Genomic DNA, 17,042 nt, shown 5'->3' with positions numbered 1-17,042 from the left:
TGGCATGTTTTTGAACGTTTGTTGGCTGAATAAATTATTTTACTATGCAAGAACATCGAGCCGTATCTTACATTATAATGTGACATTACTGTTTTCTCTTGCACCTGCACTCTAAACGGATGGATGCGTGACTCTCTCTTTGTCGGCTGAAAATAACATCCTTGTTTCCTGTAATTTGGTAACTTAATGCACATAATTTATCACAATGACAAAACGGTATGTTTATCATCATTAGTCACTGGTAATTTTATTTAGTCTTCTCTTGTTAGTGGGATTAAAAAGTTTTGGTGCCAAATGATAATAGATGCTGGGACTTTTTGCCAAATCAGAAGGTTTTGTGAATTGATGCGTTTGAGACAAAAGCATCTGCTCTGTCCTTAAAGAAATCAATTCAGACGCGTCTGCAGTAAAAGCCCCCCCCCCTCCCCTCACCTCCCCACCTACCCCTGCCTCAGAAAGCTATTATGGCCCCAGAAATAAGGGGGTCCACCCCCCTGGAGATGTCAACATCTCGTCCCTCCCTTTGTTGCAGATTATCACCGAATGAGTCATTCAATTCAGCTGCACAAAGGAAGCAGCCGGGCTCTGCCTGTGGCCAATTTGTTTTCCATCACTTTTGAAGAGCGCCTGGTTAAATTAACCTGTCATACTGAGTCTGCGGGGAGAAGACAAAGTGAGGCCACGAGCAATAATCACTCATGTAAGGTTGTAAATAAAAAGCTGGATAAACTGTGCCCTCCAGTTGCTGATGGCTGAAAAGCAAACAACCGTTAAATCAAATCTCTTATCTGTTTATGTAAAGAAAACGTAATTATACTTCACATATCACCATGTAAAGACAGGTTATAGTTTTAAGATCCGGGATGTGATTATCCTATAAAGCAAACAAGCATATAAACAACTGCTTCAAACAAAAGTATTATTATTTATTTATTTATTTATTATATCAACCAAAAACTGTTTAATTTAGCTTTTTTTCTTCCTTTTAAAGCATCACTTTAATTGAGATCTACTTGAGACACTACTTGATGTATACAACAGTGTTTTTAGTGCTGATCAGTTGGTTACTATTGGTTACCAGCAATATTAATAATCATTTAAATTGTTTATCAAGCAAAAATGCCAAAAAATGTGCAGTTTTTTTCTGTTTAAAATCATAAATTGGATATCTCTTGATTTTGGACCATTAGTTGGATAAAATAAGCGATTTACATACGTCACCCTGTGTCTTTGGGAATTTTGGATGGTTATTTTCCACCATTTTCTGACAATTTAAAAGATTTAATTGATTAATTGAAAAACAAAACATTCATCACAAGATTTCAGTTTCAGCGGCTTTCCTCCACCACATCCCTCCCTGATGATGCACAATTTTCCCCCCTCTTCTCTTTTCGTTGGTAATATGGCAATCTCAAAAGCTATAGCCAGCGTTTCTGTGGAGATAAAAAAAAAAAAAAAAGAAACTCCGCCAGGCTCCATTTGAATTTCAAAGCCTTGCCAGTGAATTCATAATAGACTCCTGAGTAAGCTCTGTGGCAGCTTATGGCATTCCAGTTATGCCAGTCTCATAAGAACCCCAACCTCCCTCCCTCCCTCCCTCCCCTCCCCTCAAATCAAGTTTCTGCAGCCTGGTGTGCTGGCTTGGCACAGCCGTTGCAACACATATTAGTATCACATTGAACTCGCATCAGATCTCCCTTCTCCTTTTTTTATTTCAATTTTTTTTTTTTCTTTGACAAACTGTTTTCTCCCTTTTCTGTCTTCACATTTTCTCTAGAGCTTCCCGGTCGGATGCTTCAGAGTAATCACGATTTCCTCTCCTCTCTCTCTCTCTCTCTCTCTCTCTCTCTTCTCATCATGTCCATGCAGCCTCGGGCTCTTTTCTTCCCCAGGGGAGGAGAGCGCATGTGGGCGAGAGAGATAGACAGAGAGAGGGAGAGGAAAAAGGCTGCCGTCACTGGAGGTGGCGGCTCCCACTACTGCTGTCACTGAATAGATGTGAGTTCACTCCGGGTGCTGCTGTGTGTGTGTGTGTGTGTGTGTGTGTGTGTGTGTGTGTGTGTGTGTGTGTGTGTGTGTACATGTATGTGTGTGACTGGGTGGGGGGGGGGGGGGTGGCGTGGGAGGAGTCTCGCTGCTGTTATTTGTAAAAGCTTTTGATGGATGATTGCTCTGTGTGTGTGTGAGATAGAGGGAGTGAGGGAGTCCCCCCCTTTCTTTTTTTTTTTTTTTTTTTTTCTAGTGGCTCACTGTTCAGTGCACAATGACTCAATGAAAAGTGGAGGGGAGAGGCAAGCACACTGTACGGCTGCACGAGAGAGAGAGAGAGAGAGAGAGAGCAGAGAGAGAGAGAGAGAGAGAGCAGAGAACACACAGGAGAGTAGAAGAAGGAAAGCCACTAGGAGGGAGCACTAAAGCCAGGGACAAGAAGAAGAAGAAGAGGATATACTTGTCTTTTTCCCCCCCTCTCTCTCTTTCTCTCTTTGAAAGGCCACTCTGGGATCAAGTGGCAGCCGTTCAGTCTGAGCTGAACTTCACCTGGCTGTTCCTCTCTTCTTCTCTCAGCCTCTTCAAGCATTTTAGTCCACTTCTGGAGGAGGTCGTGCCGGTGGTGTTGGTGGTAGTTGGTGGTAGTGGTGGTCAGTCATACCAGGGAGAAGGAAGTGAAAGGGAGGGATAGGATCTGTCGGCCGGTTTCTGCAGTGTCGTGGAGCGCCGCAGGAGAGCAGGATGCCTGCTGGGAAAAGTAGGAACAGAGAAGGGCCGGGAGGCTGTGGCAGGATGGCGGCGGTGGCGGCCCCGGGTCGGGCGCCCCGGTTTGGGCTGCAGAAGATTCTGGTGTGGGGCGTCCTGGTGCTGCTGGCTGGACGGGGAGGAGGTGCGGAGGCGTGCCCGGCTTCCTGCAGCTGCCTGGGGAACACAGTGGACTGCCATGGCCTGGGGATCCACTCCGTACCCAAAAACATCCCCAGAGGGACTGAGAGGCTGTGAGTAATCATACACTGACCACGTGTGTGTGTGTCTTCATGTGTTTTCTATACTTACAAGGATCAAATGATCACCGTCAGACAGTAAGACGAGGGGAATCCTTCAAAGTGACAGCGTATTGCTGCTTCTTTCTGGGAGCGATGTGAATCCGGGTTTACGGTTAAGACGCGGATATTGGTTTAGGTTTATAGATTAGAGTATGAAGGTCCTCAGAAGTATAATCAAAACATGCATATACTTATATTTGTCTGTATACAGTGAGATGAATGTGTGTAAAACAGTGGAAGGAGGGAGTTTCTACGTGTTGAGGTGCAAATCGGCGTGTAGTGGTTGATCTAATTGTCAGTGCGACTCAACCTGTGAGCAGTTATTTCACAGTACTGTGTCTGTGTGCTTGTCACACTCTCGTTGGTGTGTCTCTCCTCTCGTGCTCGTTCCTGCTCTCTTTGCAAGTAGACTGTTTAACTTCATAACACACACACACACACACAAGCATGCACATACACACTTTGACTCTCCACTTGACTCCCAGTGCTGCTCTGCGGCATCGATGCTCATTGCCGTGATTTCTCCCAAACGCAATCACGTCTGTAAGTTTCTTGAGTCTTCGTCTTTTAATAATTCACATTATCTCATGTTCTATACAAATCCCTCATTACCAGCTAGAGAGAGAAAAAAAACAAGCATATCCTCTTCTTCTCTCCCCTTTGCTCTATTCTTATTCCATTCTTGTTTTCTGTTGTATCTTGTTTCAACTTACAAGGGAGAATGCGGTTCCTCTGTAGCTGCTTCTCTTCCTTTAAGCCAAGTTTATTGAAAGTAAAACATCACAGTGCAGAATGCAACAAATTGCATTCCTGCTGCAGTATACACGACAACTGAATACAATTTGTTTAATTCATATTGAAGCTGCTGATATGACCGACTGTGCCAACTCATGAAATCGGGTCCCAAATCATCATTCAAACATTTTCCACCACAGTTTATTTGAGAGAATTCAGATGGCTGATTTGTCCAGCATTTAAAAAAGTTGTCTGAATGTGAAACCAACTAATATATACTGTATTCTAAGACATTCTGCAGATCCAGTAGTCATGTGACTTGGAGAACTGGCCGATGCTGCTGTAATTAAGTCAATATTTCAAACTTTGAAAGGTTATACTTGCTGCCCTGATCTATTTTTGATTAAACTTTGAGGAATCACAACCAACCGCTAACCAACTCCTATAACAGAACTAGCACTCGGATCGCATTGACACATGTAACAGCAGTTAAAGGAAAATTACTTTGCATAATCTACATATTGCAACTAATTTTTTATTTCCAACCCACCTTATCTACATGGTTTCCTACGTGTCCGATACTTTTTGACGATAACCGAAGAAACACTCATTAATCTAATGTAATGTTGCTGCACTGAATTGTGGTCTGCTGAAATTCAGTTTTATTTATATAGCGCCAAATCATAAAAAAAGTTATCTCAGGGCACTTTTGATGCCTCTATTGGTGTATAAATTACTCTCCCTGCCTGTTCTACGCTGGATTTCTCCTTATGTGATGGTTGGTGCAGCTCTAGAAAGAAGCCAGCGGGGTTTCCTATGACTATATCTACTTTTTTGCCAATTATTCACAAAGTGAAGGAAGATGCAATCAAAAAAAAAAAATGGGCACAGATATGCAAGCCACATCACAGATATCTTAAAACCTTGTACTGGAGATTAATTACAGTAGTCTAATCTAAAAATATAAAGAAGAATATGAAATGCATCGTTTGCACTGAGTATATATATAAGTAAGGAAGCACTTTACTTGTTTCTGCACCTCTCTAAGTGAATGTACCGCACTGTATAGACGGTATGGAGCTCCCAGTGCAGGATGAACATGTATGTGTTTGTACATTGCGAGTGTGTGTGTGTTTATTTCAGGTTCTAGAGTGCCTGTGTGTGAATAATTGATGATTGTCAGCGGTGCCAGCAGAGATACATTATCCGTCCTCCTCTCCGGTTTACTGTAGCGTGGAGGATGTTTTCCCCCTCTGAGGCTGATAGCTTTATGATCGGGGATGAGAGCTTGGGCTCCCAGTCAAAGAGAAATGGCCTGGAAAAAATTCTGAGCCTGCAGAACCACTTGCCCATTCGTCTTTTTACATCGCTGAGATGGTAACTGTTCCTCAGCTGAAGGTTCCCTTTGGTCGACACAGTAACAATAATTGACAGGGTGGAGAAACTGAACATAATACTGGTGTCAGAAGTCTTAAGCCGGGTAGAGACTGTAAGGATTAAACAATTTGGGTTAACTGGGCTTAATTTTAGAATTGGGATGAATTTCTGTCAGATGGTTGTCTGATGATTGGTTGGATTTCCAGCATGGCAGAAATATTGGGCAACTGCCTGCAGCGTGAGCTGTTCCATGGTCCGATTTCCCACATTATGCTGTCAAAATATTCGTTTTAAACTTTAGTGGGCTTGTATAATATTATTTAAGTAGTATTTTACACGTTGTGGCTAAAACTGTAGCTTGACTTGAGACTTCTGTGATATAAATCTGAACTTTATAGCAGGACGGACAGATCATTTTATATGCATCTTCTAGACATCTGTGGCTCCATGTTCTTTATTTTCCATCTTACTTTCCATCCATAGTAGAACTGCGTAAAGTAAAGCTGCCTTTCTTTCTTTTTGTCAACATTGTTGAAGACTTTATTGGAATTATCACTGCACAAAACAAGTCCAGAGGGTTATGTGCTTACATTCAGTGTGTGAGTCATGGCCGGTCAACTGATTCGTATGGTGTGAGCATAAAAGTTGCAGGTTCTGGCCGTGCAGAAAGGCAGGTTAAGACATGGACCACCTGTGGTATCTAGTCATGCCGGTTGTTTCTGTCCAGAGATTTTTTGCCTCCGTCTCAATACAATGGGGGGGAATGGAATACTGTTTCCTCAAAGCATTAAAAAATACATTTAAAAAATCTAAAGGGCAACAAACCTTTCCACAATATCCATGGTGTTTAGGATAGTCTTCAGAATATGCTGTCAAAAGTCTTCATAGGGACTATTCCTTCTATGGAAAGTAGTTCCAGTGTAAACTGTTTATAGTCAGGTCTATCAATAATCAAGAGTAACACTGGGTTTGGAAAAACTCCTTGCTGCTTTGTTTTTCAGAGCTTCGACAGCTGTAGTTGAAATTCCATTTAACTACATTGTATTGGGATGATGACAGAAATATTAAGAGACAGTTCTCAAAATCTCAATATGCATGGCTAGATACCGCCAGGGGTCAAATGGGGAAAAATGTCTTTTTGTAATTGGTGTGAACTGACCCTTTAAAAACAATAAGCCCTACACCAGAGTATGACCATTGACCGGTCACTCCGTGCATGTAAACATAGCAAGTGTGACCTTTTCACCTTTGAATGGTTTCCTGTTCCCAGAGCTCTAACAGTCTACCGTCTTGTAGACACGGACTCAGGCCCTGCCCTGCAGTGAGGAGGAGTGACTCATTAAATAGCTATTTGTTAAAGGGCTTGTCGCCCAATTAACATGTAAAGTGATCTGAGTGTGTGTGCGTATGTCAGCTGGACAGCTAGCCACTGGGGGTGAGAGGAGTGTGTGTGTGTGAGTGTGAGTGTGAAAGATAAAGAAAGACAAAGTGTGTGTACAGTATTCCCTGGGAGACAGCCGGCAATAAGAGGGTCATTTATCAAGGTGACTGCACCAGTCAAGCTAAACACCCCCCTCCTTGTTGGATCGTCATGGCAACACTGAAAAATGGATGCCCCATTGGGCCCTGATGAGCATGGTTATTTGAGCAGAGAAAAGAGGAAAAATGTATGTGTGAAAGAGGGTGAACGAAAGAGAGACAGAGAAAGTTGGTGAAATGGAAAGATGTGTATGCACAGGTACTGGAGAACCCTCCTCTAGTACTGTAATCTATAGCTCCTGTCTTTTGATCCGGACCTTATTTTCATTTTCACTCAGATTTTATGTCCCCACTCATCCAAAAGTCGTATTGTTTATTGCTCCAACAATAAACTCTTTACTGCGGTTTACATTAAAGAAGGTCCTCTTGTGACATGGAAAGCTCAGTAATAAAATATGAAGAAAAACTGCAGAGAAAATGCAGATTGATTGTGAATCGTGCACAATAGTCCTTCAAACTAAGTTACACTACTACTTCTTCATTGTTTGCACGTAATATTTTTAAGGCCTCAAATTTCTCTTACGTAATGACTGATCAAACAAGAAATTGGTCAAAAAACATCAGATTTTCATCATCATTTTTATATTTTATAATTCGGGTACCTTAAACATTAAATAAAATGTTAAGAAAATACATTATAGCAGAGGTTCCCAAAGCTTTTAACATGTAATACCTTGAAAAGAAGCAGTATCTTATTGTGAAAATCACAGTAAAAACAAATGCAGTTTTGCGTAGCAGAAAATGATTTTCTTTTTCTCTGTCTGTTCGTCTCGTGACCCCTCTGGTTTATCTTGTGAACACTTAGGGGTCCCATCCCCAGGTTGGGAACCATTGCAATATGGTAAATGTAAACTAAGTATGGGACCTGTCTTTTTGCAGATAGTGTGAAGTCTGAACTAGTGCTTATCTCATCTGGATGTCACTTTTTTTTTTTTAATTTACAGCATTATTTTAGAGCACCCAGCATACATACCAATACAGTAATGTTCACTGTGCTCATAAGAGACCAAACTTTGCTACAGGTGTCACTTTTTTCCCACCTTGGCAGCTTGAAAGTTTGTCACTGACGTGTTTAACCTGACCCTGAACGAACCCAACATAAAATCAGTAAGTGGGAATCTTTAAACAAACCCAAATGTCAGCATGTGTTTGCACGTTCAGGAGTAAGTGTGAGAAAGAGCAGGTCGAGGTCTGTTTCACACCCAGATGTTTTATCTGTGTCTTTCTGAAGGGAGAGAGTAGGAGAGGGAGACAGATTGAACACAAATGACTCAACCCATTAGACCCAGAGCTACGTACCTACAGCAGTTGTACACTGCGGAGTGCAAAAACACACACTCAGACTGTATGCGTGTTCATTCTGATCCTGAATGCATCATTATAGAAATTGGGCATGAATTACTGAGAAAAACACATCAATTTACTTGTGTGCTCTTGTCTTGGAGAGTATTTTCATGCTTTCATGTGTTTTGTGTGTGTGTATCCTATACATGTGTGTCTGTATTTATATACTGTATATGGGAGGGGGTTTTTGCGTCTTTGTGTGTGTGTAGCTGCCAATGACGCGACTAAATGACTGTGAGGAGGATTAGTATTAGCGCTTGACACGGTGGGTAGAAAGTAGGAAACTAGGTAATGTGCCACATATACACTTGGATGCTAAACACATATTTAAACTTGTTTTTGTTACTTTCACTAATGAGGACATTGCGCTGACATACAGTAATTCCCTGGAGACTAAACCTAACCTTAACCAAAACCTCCTTAACCCTAAAATTTTTGTTTTTGCCTTGTGGGGACCTGCAAGACTCCACAGTGTGAATAACAGAAATGCAGGTATATTTTCCTTTGAATTGCCTAAATATAACCTACTATGTTTAATTCACAATATGACTGTCAAGAACTGTAGTTGCAGAAGAAGTTTTGCCAGTCTGTACAATGACAACACTGTACACAAAGTGGCAAAGACTTCACCCTTTAGAAAAACTCAGCAGTAACATATCATCCCGAAACAGTCTCCAGGTTACGGAGGATAATCCACAGACTTCACTGTGAGCATTTTTCATCAGGAACTTGGAAATTATCCAAAGCGAGGTCTATGGATTATCCTGAGGAACCTGGACATGGTTTCTTCAAAGACATGCTGCTGTTGAGTTTTTCAAATTTAGTTTGTCAGTGTTGTAAAGCACCACAAATTAAATTCCATCCATTATATTGAAGAGGTGGCGGTATCTATGGGATTAATTTTGTCTGTTTAATAATAAAAAGCAAACAAATGTGGAACACAAACCTTCCAATAACCAACAATAACTGGAACCCAAAATTCATTACAAAAAAATGACAGTTTCAATGTAAAGAAGGCTTCAGTATGACTGTGTTGCCTGTCTTTTGGTTTGTGTTTCTTATTTTAGTTTTTGCAATTCTCAGTTTTTTTATGGTATATCTCAGATTTTCTCAAATGGGTTGTTGATTCAATGTGGTGTGGCTCCACTGCTCATATTCTGCCAGGCACTTTGAGAAGTGACCACAGAACCCTGATGCTGCTGGCATTCCCAGAGTAACACTCCCTAAATGTTGAAATAAAAATTTCCCATGTTGGTTTTAATCACACATTTATGAAACTTTACTACAGATGACATATAACCTTCTAGGCAATTAAGTTAAGACCACTGCATGGATGCACTGCAGCTAACAGGATAGCAAGTAAGCTAACAAGCTTGCTAGCGTTTGCTCACAATGAATGTCAGTAACTTGGAGTACTATAGATGTATTAACTTAGATATATAGATGAGATTAGATATAGGTGAGTGATGAGAACTGACAGAGGAAATAATTTTAATTTCTACTAATAGGGAAGGCTACTGCCTGAATGCTAATAGCATCAGGGTTCTGTGGTCACTTCCCAAAGTTTCTGGCAGGATATGACGGGAAGTTTATGGGAACCATAGATGAGCAGCAGAGCTACACCACACATAATCCCTGCCATTCGAACATTTCTCCAATTACTGTAAAGACAGAGCTCAGAAGTGAAAAGAAAATCTGAGAATCGCAAAGAAAAATAAGAAGAATCGTAAACCAAAAATAAGAAATGTACTCCAAAAAAACAGGAAATACAGTCATGCTAAAGCTGTGATTTATGATGCAAATGATGTATTTGCATATCACATCGTGTTGTATTGGCGGACTGATTATTTCAGGTTGGAGTTATTGTTGGATGGTTTGCAGTTTCGCCAAAATTAATCCCATAAGTATCTTTAAATCTTAAAACCAAAACTATTCATCTATCTAGAAACCAATAGATGTAATTGGGAATATATGTTTTCTGTGATTCAAATAAACTGACCCTTAGTAGCTGGATTATTTTCTTTCATTTCGTGATCACTTCCCAGTCCTTCCCTCGCTGTCTCTGTCCTACACACACACACACACACACCTCGTTTCTCAGTTTCACTACCAATGACTGTCACCTCAGCTTCTCCCTTTGTCTTTCTTTCTCTCTGTCCATCTCTTATAATCATCTTACCATTTCCCCCGCAGTCCCTCAGCGGGAAAGATGCCGCTAATGAAGTGTCATTAGACCTGAGTGGGTGTGTGTGTGTGTGTGTGTGTGGTCTCTAATATTACTCACATCCACTGTGCTGCATCTGGGGAGAACGAGGGAGTGAGGAGAATGAATAGGAGAAAGGAGGAGATGGCAAAGAAGGGAGGAAGATTGTTCAGAGGAAGAACTGGGCAGGTAGACTTGAAGGAACAGAAAGGGTGAGGATGGAGGTGAAAAAGTAAAGAATAATAACATGAAAGTGGTGTTGTAGAGAGGAGAAAGAGAGAGAGAAATGGAGGAGACATGTGAAAACTAAGACTGCTTTTACATCTGCAGTGGAGTCTAGTTGGAACTTGGTAATATTTCACGCCAGAGTAGAATTTAGGTAAGCTGTCATTTATCAATAAAAACTGCTTGAAAACAGTAATTTTCTTGCCTGGTCAGGAAATGACTTTTTACTGAGCAACATTTGCTGCCGCTGTTAGGTCCATATACCAAATATCTGGGTGGGATATTGGTCATGGTCAAATCTTGGTCCAAGTAAAGCACTCCAGGGCTGGTTGGAAAGGTCTCAAGAAACCTCACGCTCATCTAACATCTTGTACTGATTGCTCTATTCTCATATGACCAAACAAAGAAAGACGTTTTGGACAAAACTGCTCTAAAAAGCTATAAACAATGTGATTCTTTTGCTTTCGATTTGAGATGTTTAGAGTTCACTTAAATGTCGATGCACTGATTTCCCTCCTTTGGGTTGTTTGAAGAGGTGCAAACACGATTATTTTAATGCAGGTTGGTGCGAAAATAAAGAAACCAAGGTCCTGAAAATGTGATCAGGATCATGGATAAGTCATTTTCCAAGAGAAGTACAATGTGCAGTTGAAACCTGCGCCTCCTATACCGAAGTAACCAAAGCAGCAGTTTTGACCTGCAGACATAGACATGTCAATGTCGTTACCTACAGGTAATGAGTTTTACAGCTGTGTTTCTTTCTTTTCTTAAAACAGCATTCATGTTCCCAAAGGATGACGCCCACAGACTTTGACTTTAGCACCATCATGAGGTTGACATTTGTGGTTTTGACTGAAATGTCTCAACAACTATTGAATGGATTGCCATGAAATTTGGTACAGACATTCGTGTCCTCTTCAGGAATTATCAGGAATTTTCATCTATCGCCACCATAAAGTCTAGCATTATCAGATTAAAATTGTAATTTTTCCAGATATTTGTGCAGGAATTTGGTTAAAAACCGTAGACATTCCTATCAAGTCAAGTAAATGTTATTTGTACAGACCAATATCATAAATCACAAATTTGCCTCAGGGGGCTTTACAATCTGTACAGCATACAACATTCTCTATCCTTAGACCCTCGATTCAAATAGGGCAAAACTCCCCAAATAAATCATTTCACGGGGGAAAAAAGTAAGAAACAGAGGAGAGATCCCTCTTTCAGAATGGACAGACGTGCGATATGTGTTTACAGGATAGACCAGACAGCACAATTACAGTATGAAAAACAGGATGACAATATTATAGATCGACTGATAACAAATATGATGAATCTGATCAATTCTTCAGCCTCAGCTGTACTTTGAGTTTACCGCCAACAAATAAATGTTAGAATGCTAACACGCTTAACTAAGATGGTGAACATGCTAAACATTAGCGTATCAACATTATCACTGTGATGTTAGCATGCTTATGTTAGCATTTAGCTCAAAGCAACCCTTTGCCTAAGTGCAGCCTCACAGAGCAGCTAGCATTGCTGTAGACTGTTACAGTTTAGTTTCATGCTGTAAAACAACAAAATGTAAGAGGTTAGAAAGATCTGACCCTGTCGTAACATTAAAATATTTGTGGCACTTTTTTTTAAGAGTATTTTTTGGGAGTTTTGCCTTTAATTGAAAGACACTGTAGGGACTGGAAGGATGGGGAGAGGGAGGGAGGTGCAACATGCAGCGCCGGTCCCCAGCTGGGACCCGCAAACCACAGAAACGTTGAATATATACGTTTCAACACGTGTAATACGTATCATATCAACATTTCTACAAACGTAGCATATTTACATTTCTATCTGTTGAATAATGATGTTTTATGGTGTGATAACGCTGTGGTTAAGGTCTGGTTAGGTTTAGGCACAAAGACCACTTGGTTAGGGTTACGGAAAGATCATGGTTTGGGTTAAAATTAAATTAAAAACGGCTGCAAATGTCCTGACATCTCGTTAAAAACACCTGCTTTTGTCAGTTGAAACGGGAAGCGGGCAGTGGTTTCTAGGTGGTCTTGAACCGTACTCTGCTGATTTCCAACTTGTTGCCAAGGAACTTACAAACCATCCACCAACCCTCCTCCTCCTCCTAATAGGACAGTCATTTCATACAGATCACATGTGAACTACATCAGTTTAGAAATGTTGATATGATACTTTTTGTTGAAATGTTAACATGCTACGTATTACACGTGTTGAAACGTAGATATTCAACGTTTCTGTGGTTTGCAGAAACGTACAATGCCAACGTTTTATTCTGGCGACCAGGTTGGTTAAATTGCACCAGCAGGTTGACGCAAGTTGGACTGGAAGTGCTGGTGTGAAATTTCTGAAGCTGCAACTGGTTGAGTCTGGCTTTAAGTGGTTTGCATCAGTGACATGGTGTTGTTGACATGTGGTAGACAGCGGTTAGCACTCAGAAACACCATAAATAATAAAAACAAACTGCGAGCAAACTAAAGTCTAAACTGAAGCTCTTATTTTTACATTTCTTCATTTGTTTTTGACTGGTGTAAAGATCTATCATGTTGAGTTAAATTTACAAGAACTGGACTCTGATTTGATTTCAGTCTCTAAATTCTGTTTGTTAAAACAAGCTGGTTCTTGGCGCATTTATTTATTAGAGCTGGCTCTGTTGTAATCAGGCAGTTTGGACCTTGACAAAACAAATCCACCGTAGTTCAGATCAGAGAAACCTGATTTTATGAAGGTTACAGATGGGATTGGATTGCAATTCTGTTTAGTAAACAGGTGATGGAGCAGAAAAGTGTTTCATTCTTGTTTATTGAGACCATCTGAAACTGTATATTACTGCTCTGCCTGTCTCTCTCTCTGTCTGTGGTTGTGTGGAAAGAAGGATTTTGTTCATGTTTAGCATGTGTGCGTGTCTTCATACCTCGCAGAGTTGAAAAAGAGAAAAATCCGCACAGCAAATTTTAGTCTATTTAGTCCTTTATTGGAGTACAAACCATTGGGGGTACATGTATAGTTCTTTTTTGTATCTTTTGTATTGTATTTACAAAAATCTGTAAAATTTCATGTATATGTAAAATATTGTAAGGTTGCTACATTATTGATGGCAATCTACACCTGGTGTGTTTTGTTAAGTATGGGTATTTAAGATGGCGGCTCTGTATGTATCAGAAGCAGTCTGAGGAGGCACCTTGTGCTCGAAACGTCATGCAGCAGAAATGTCCTGTAAAGCTATTTGGTTTGCGTATCTTTGTCTTTTTAACCTCTGGGAGGTATTTTTTTGATCCAGCACCCATTCTACTTGGTACTGGGATGTGCGTGTCCTTTTTTATTATTTCTGTGTGTCTTCATACCTCACTGGTCTCTGCATCCAGCACAGATGCTGAATTGATCAGCAGATTAACAATAGCCATTTGCATTGATTGGCCACATGTGTGCTCAATTGTATCCTGCTGCACTCTCTGTGTGTGTTTGTGTTTCAGCTTTTCAGAGGCTTTTTAAAACCAGATATGGATGGAAGCCATTGAAGGCATATTATGATACATATTATGTATCATATTTCCTGTTATATTTTATTATATGTTACAATTCTGTCCATGCTTTGTATCATATTTGATTATTTTTTATAAATCTGGAGCTTGTTTTGATTAAGAACTGACTCATGTTACTCGATCATAACAGAGGGATGTGAGCAATAAAACATATAAACAGACAGGAAAAGGCTCATAACTGGAAAACTACTGTGTCCATAAACTTTAACATACAATGCGAATGTCAAAATAAGTCATTTTACAGATTAGAATAAAACTTTTCTGACTTGTTATCTCATTATCTTATTAGCCGGATCTCTTGCAGTGACATTATTTTTAACAAAAGCTTGTGCAACAGACTATCTTGAGCTCAGTCTCACCACGTCTCTCTCTCTCTCTCTTCTGCACACTGCACACTCCCAAGAAGCTCTGCTACTTCGCTATTTTCCCACTTTATTTTCATTTAGCTTTGCTCTGTCTTGTATCACGTTGAATGAAGCCAAGGTGTGCCCATATGACCGACAAAAACATTTCTTTTTTTCTGTACCGGCTTGTTCTCATCACCTCTTTCTCCAACACTTGAGTCATTTTGTCTTAACTGGACACGTCTGATTAATTACATTGCTTTAAACTGCAGGTACACCGCCTTAATTTATCAAACACATTGATATGAGGTTGGTTAGCCAGTCATAATGTCACTTTCAGTTACTTTTCGATTAATTACCCAGTCCTGTTTGTGACTAATACCTGGATTTACCTGGATCTGATAATACTGACACATTCAAACATCGTCAGTCCTTTTCTGTACCAACCCAGAGGGGATTTGACTATTTACTGTATGGCTTATACGTTTCTTTCTCTCTAACCACACAATCATCTCATCATCTTACTGAGCTGCCCCCCCCTCTCCCTCCCTTCCATGTCAGATCTAACGGTGGAGAAGGAGCTGAGCGGATCAACTGCCTCACTGCCCACTGAGGCTGTGTGTGTGTGTGTGTGTGTGTGAGTGAGACGCGTTCTGCTTTAATGAGCTATTGTTTGGAAGAGTCGCCACTCGAGGGGAGTCTGTCGCTCAGCTGACCCTTGACCCCGCCATGCTGCACAAAACTCAATTAACCACGCCTCATCAGGGCTGTGTTTGTGTCTCCGTGCTCATCTCTTCCCCCCTGTGTGTCTTTCCTTCTCTTGCTCATTACCCAATAACAAATCTTATGAGCGTTTACCACTTTGCAGCTGGTATTTTCAGACTCTTTTTTTTTTTTTACACCTCGTACATGCTTGTCGTGTGTGGTAATGTGCAGGTCATTGCTCGCTCCACGTCTGCCTCCTTCCTGATGCTCGTTTTTTGCCTGTGCGGTCTAACTGTCAGGGTAATTTCACACACATCCAGGGAGTGATCCTGGACCCCCCGCCATGATCCGTCTCCATCCATCCTTCCCTCCCTTAGTCCCAGCCAATCCCCTGCCTCTGCTTTTCCCTCAATCCCGTAGAACCACCACCTCCTCCATCTTCAGACAGCAAGACCTCCAAAAATTTTACTTTTGTGCAATCGTATGAGATTATGAGAATGTTTTACACACCTAAGTGTAATTTTCTTGACTCTAGTGCAGCAATCTGCCTTCTTGTGTAACATTGTGCAGAACAAGGGAGTTATTTTCATCATCCACTAGGTTTTAAGGCCAGTGTTCAGTGTGTGTTGGTGTCAACCGAATACACCGACCTCCACTGCACGTGTCCAGTGGAATTTCAGCAGTAACAGGAGGTCAAAATTATGACTTTGCCAATTTCACTGTAGAGAAGAAAGGAGAAGTTACTTATGTGCATGTCTGAATAACCAGTGTTATGTAATTCTACCCTCCGAGTCTACAGGGACTTCAGAGAGGATGAGATACGATGTTAGAAAACTGATATTGTAAGAGTTTACATTCCAGTGTAGTCTGTAGTATCGCACAGTGCTTATTAGGGATGGAGGTTTGATAGCATTTTATCAATTTCAAATCCTCTTATCAAATCGAATCCTTTCGAAATTCTTATTGTATCTTCTTAGATTTACCTTTCAACATTTCCACCATCTTAGCTCTGTGTTCATTAAAGTAAATTGAATTAAACTGAAGTTGTGACAGCGACACTTAGCTACAGTACAAAAGAGAAGCTGTTACCTACAACCTGTGTTTTCTAGTGCTGACTGATTTTGCCAACCACGAACTGGATCCAAAACAGAACCAGTTGTTATCGAACCCATCCTTATTGCTTATAGTATATGCTACATCAGTCGCATGCTTCTTGTGTGGGGCTTCACAAACGCGTGCGCATTCACAAACTTTCACTATTACGTTAGACTGTGACCACCGAACATGCCTCCTTGTCGACGATTGGCTCGTGTGGTACCTGTGGCGCAATCACTTCCTCTGCGGCCTCCCTCCAAAACATACCGGCAATCAGACAACACCAGATAACCCACGTGTTTATGAAGAGGAGGTAAAGACGAGCAAACTGTGCAACAGAGACATAAAGCCACTGACAGTTTTAACGAAGAACTGAACTGCCACATGCAGTATTTCCTGCTTTTTTTTTCTTCTACGATGTTTTGTCCACAGCGTCCACAACAATGTCGGGAGGCGATAGCGACTCCCGGGATCGTGCACACACACCAGCAGAAGAGATGTAGTGTGGGTACCACGCAGAGACCTTGATGCTACACGTGTGCAGCAGGCTCTGAATAAACATTTTATGGTAGAAAGCTTAAAAAACAAACAAGAGTTGCCACTTTTTTTGCCGTCATTTTAACATGAACAATGTAGTAGCCTCATCAAAGGTCACCATGTTTGGTTACGTTTACTGTATATTGTGCAAAATCAGATGCACAACTCTCTACGCAAACTTGTGCGTTTGGCTCGAAACCAGCATTTTCAATTTTCTTTCAAAATATGGACACTGAATACTAGAAAATTCCTGAAACGAGGGAATCTGTTATCGGAACAAATAACTCCTCTTGAAAGTATCTGTGGCCAAATTTGCACAAGTGAAGTGTAGATCTGG

The 17,042-nt window shown here is 40.9% G+C and overlaps 1 protein-coding gene across 1 annotated transcript in view; it reads left to right on the top strand.

The window, feature by feature from the left end:
• Window positions 1–2,129: 2,129 nt before the first annotated feature.
• The window catches only part of LOC137180190 (slit homolog 1 protein-like), an 81,069-nt gene continuing 66,156 nt past the window's right edge, over window positions 2,130–17,042 (top strand). Inside the window, exon 1 of the mRNA XM_067585477.1 lies at window positions 2,130–2,987. Within this exon, the coding sequence (XP_067441578.1) occupies window positions 2,731–2,987 (257 nt within the window). The 5' untranslated portion in view covers window positions 2,130–2,730. The remainder of the gene's footprint in view (window positions 2,988–17,042) is intronic.

The sequence above is a fragment of the Thunnus thynnus genome, chromosome 3 (assembly GCF_963924715.1).
Source record: "Thunnus thynnus chromosome 3, fThuThy2.1, whole genome shotgun sequence".
In the NCBI taxonomy this organism is placed as follows: domain Eukaryota; kingdom Metazoa; phylum Chordata; class Actinopteri; order Scombriformes; family Scombridae; genus Thunnus; species Thunnus thynnus.
This window is presented reverse-complemented; position numbering and strand designations above follow the sequence as displayed.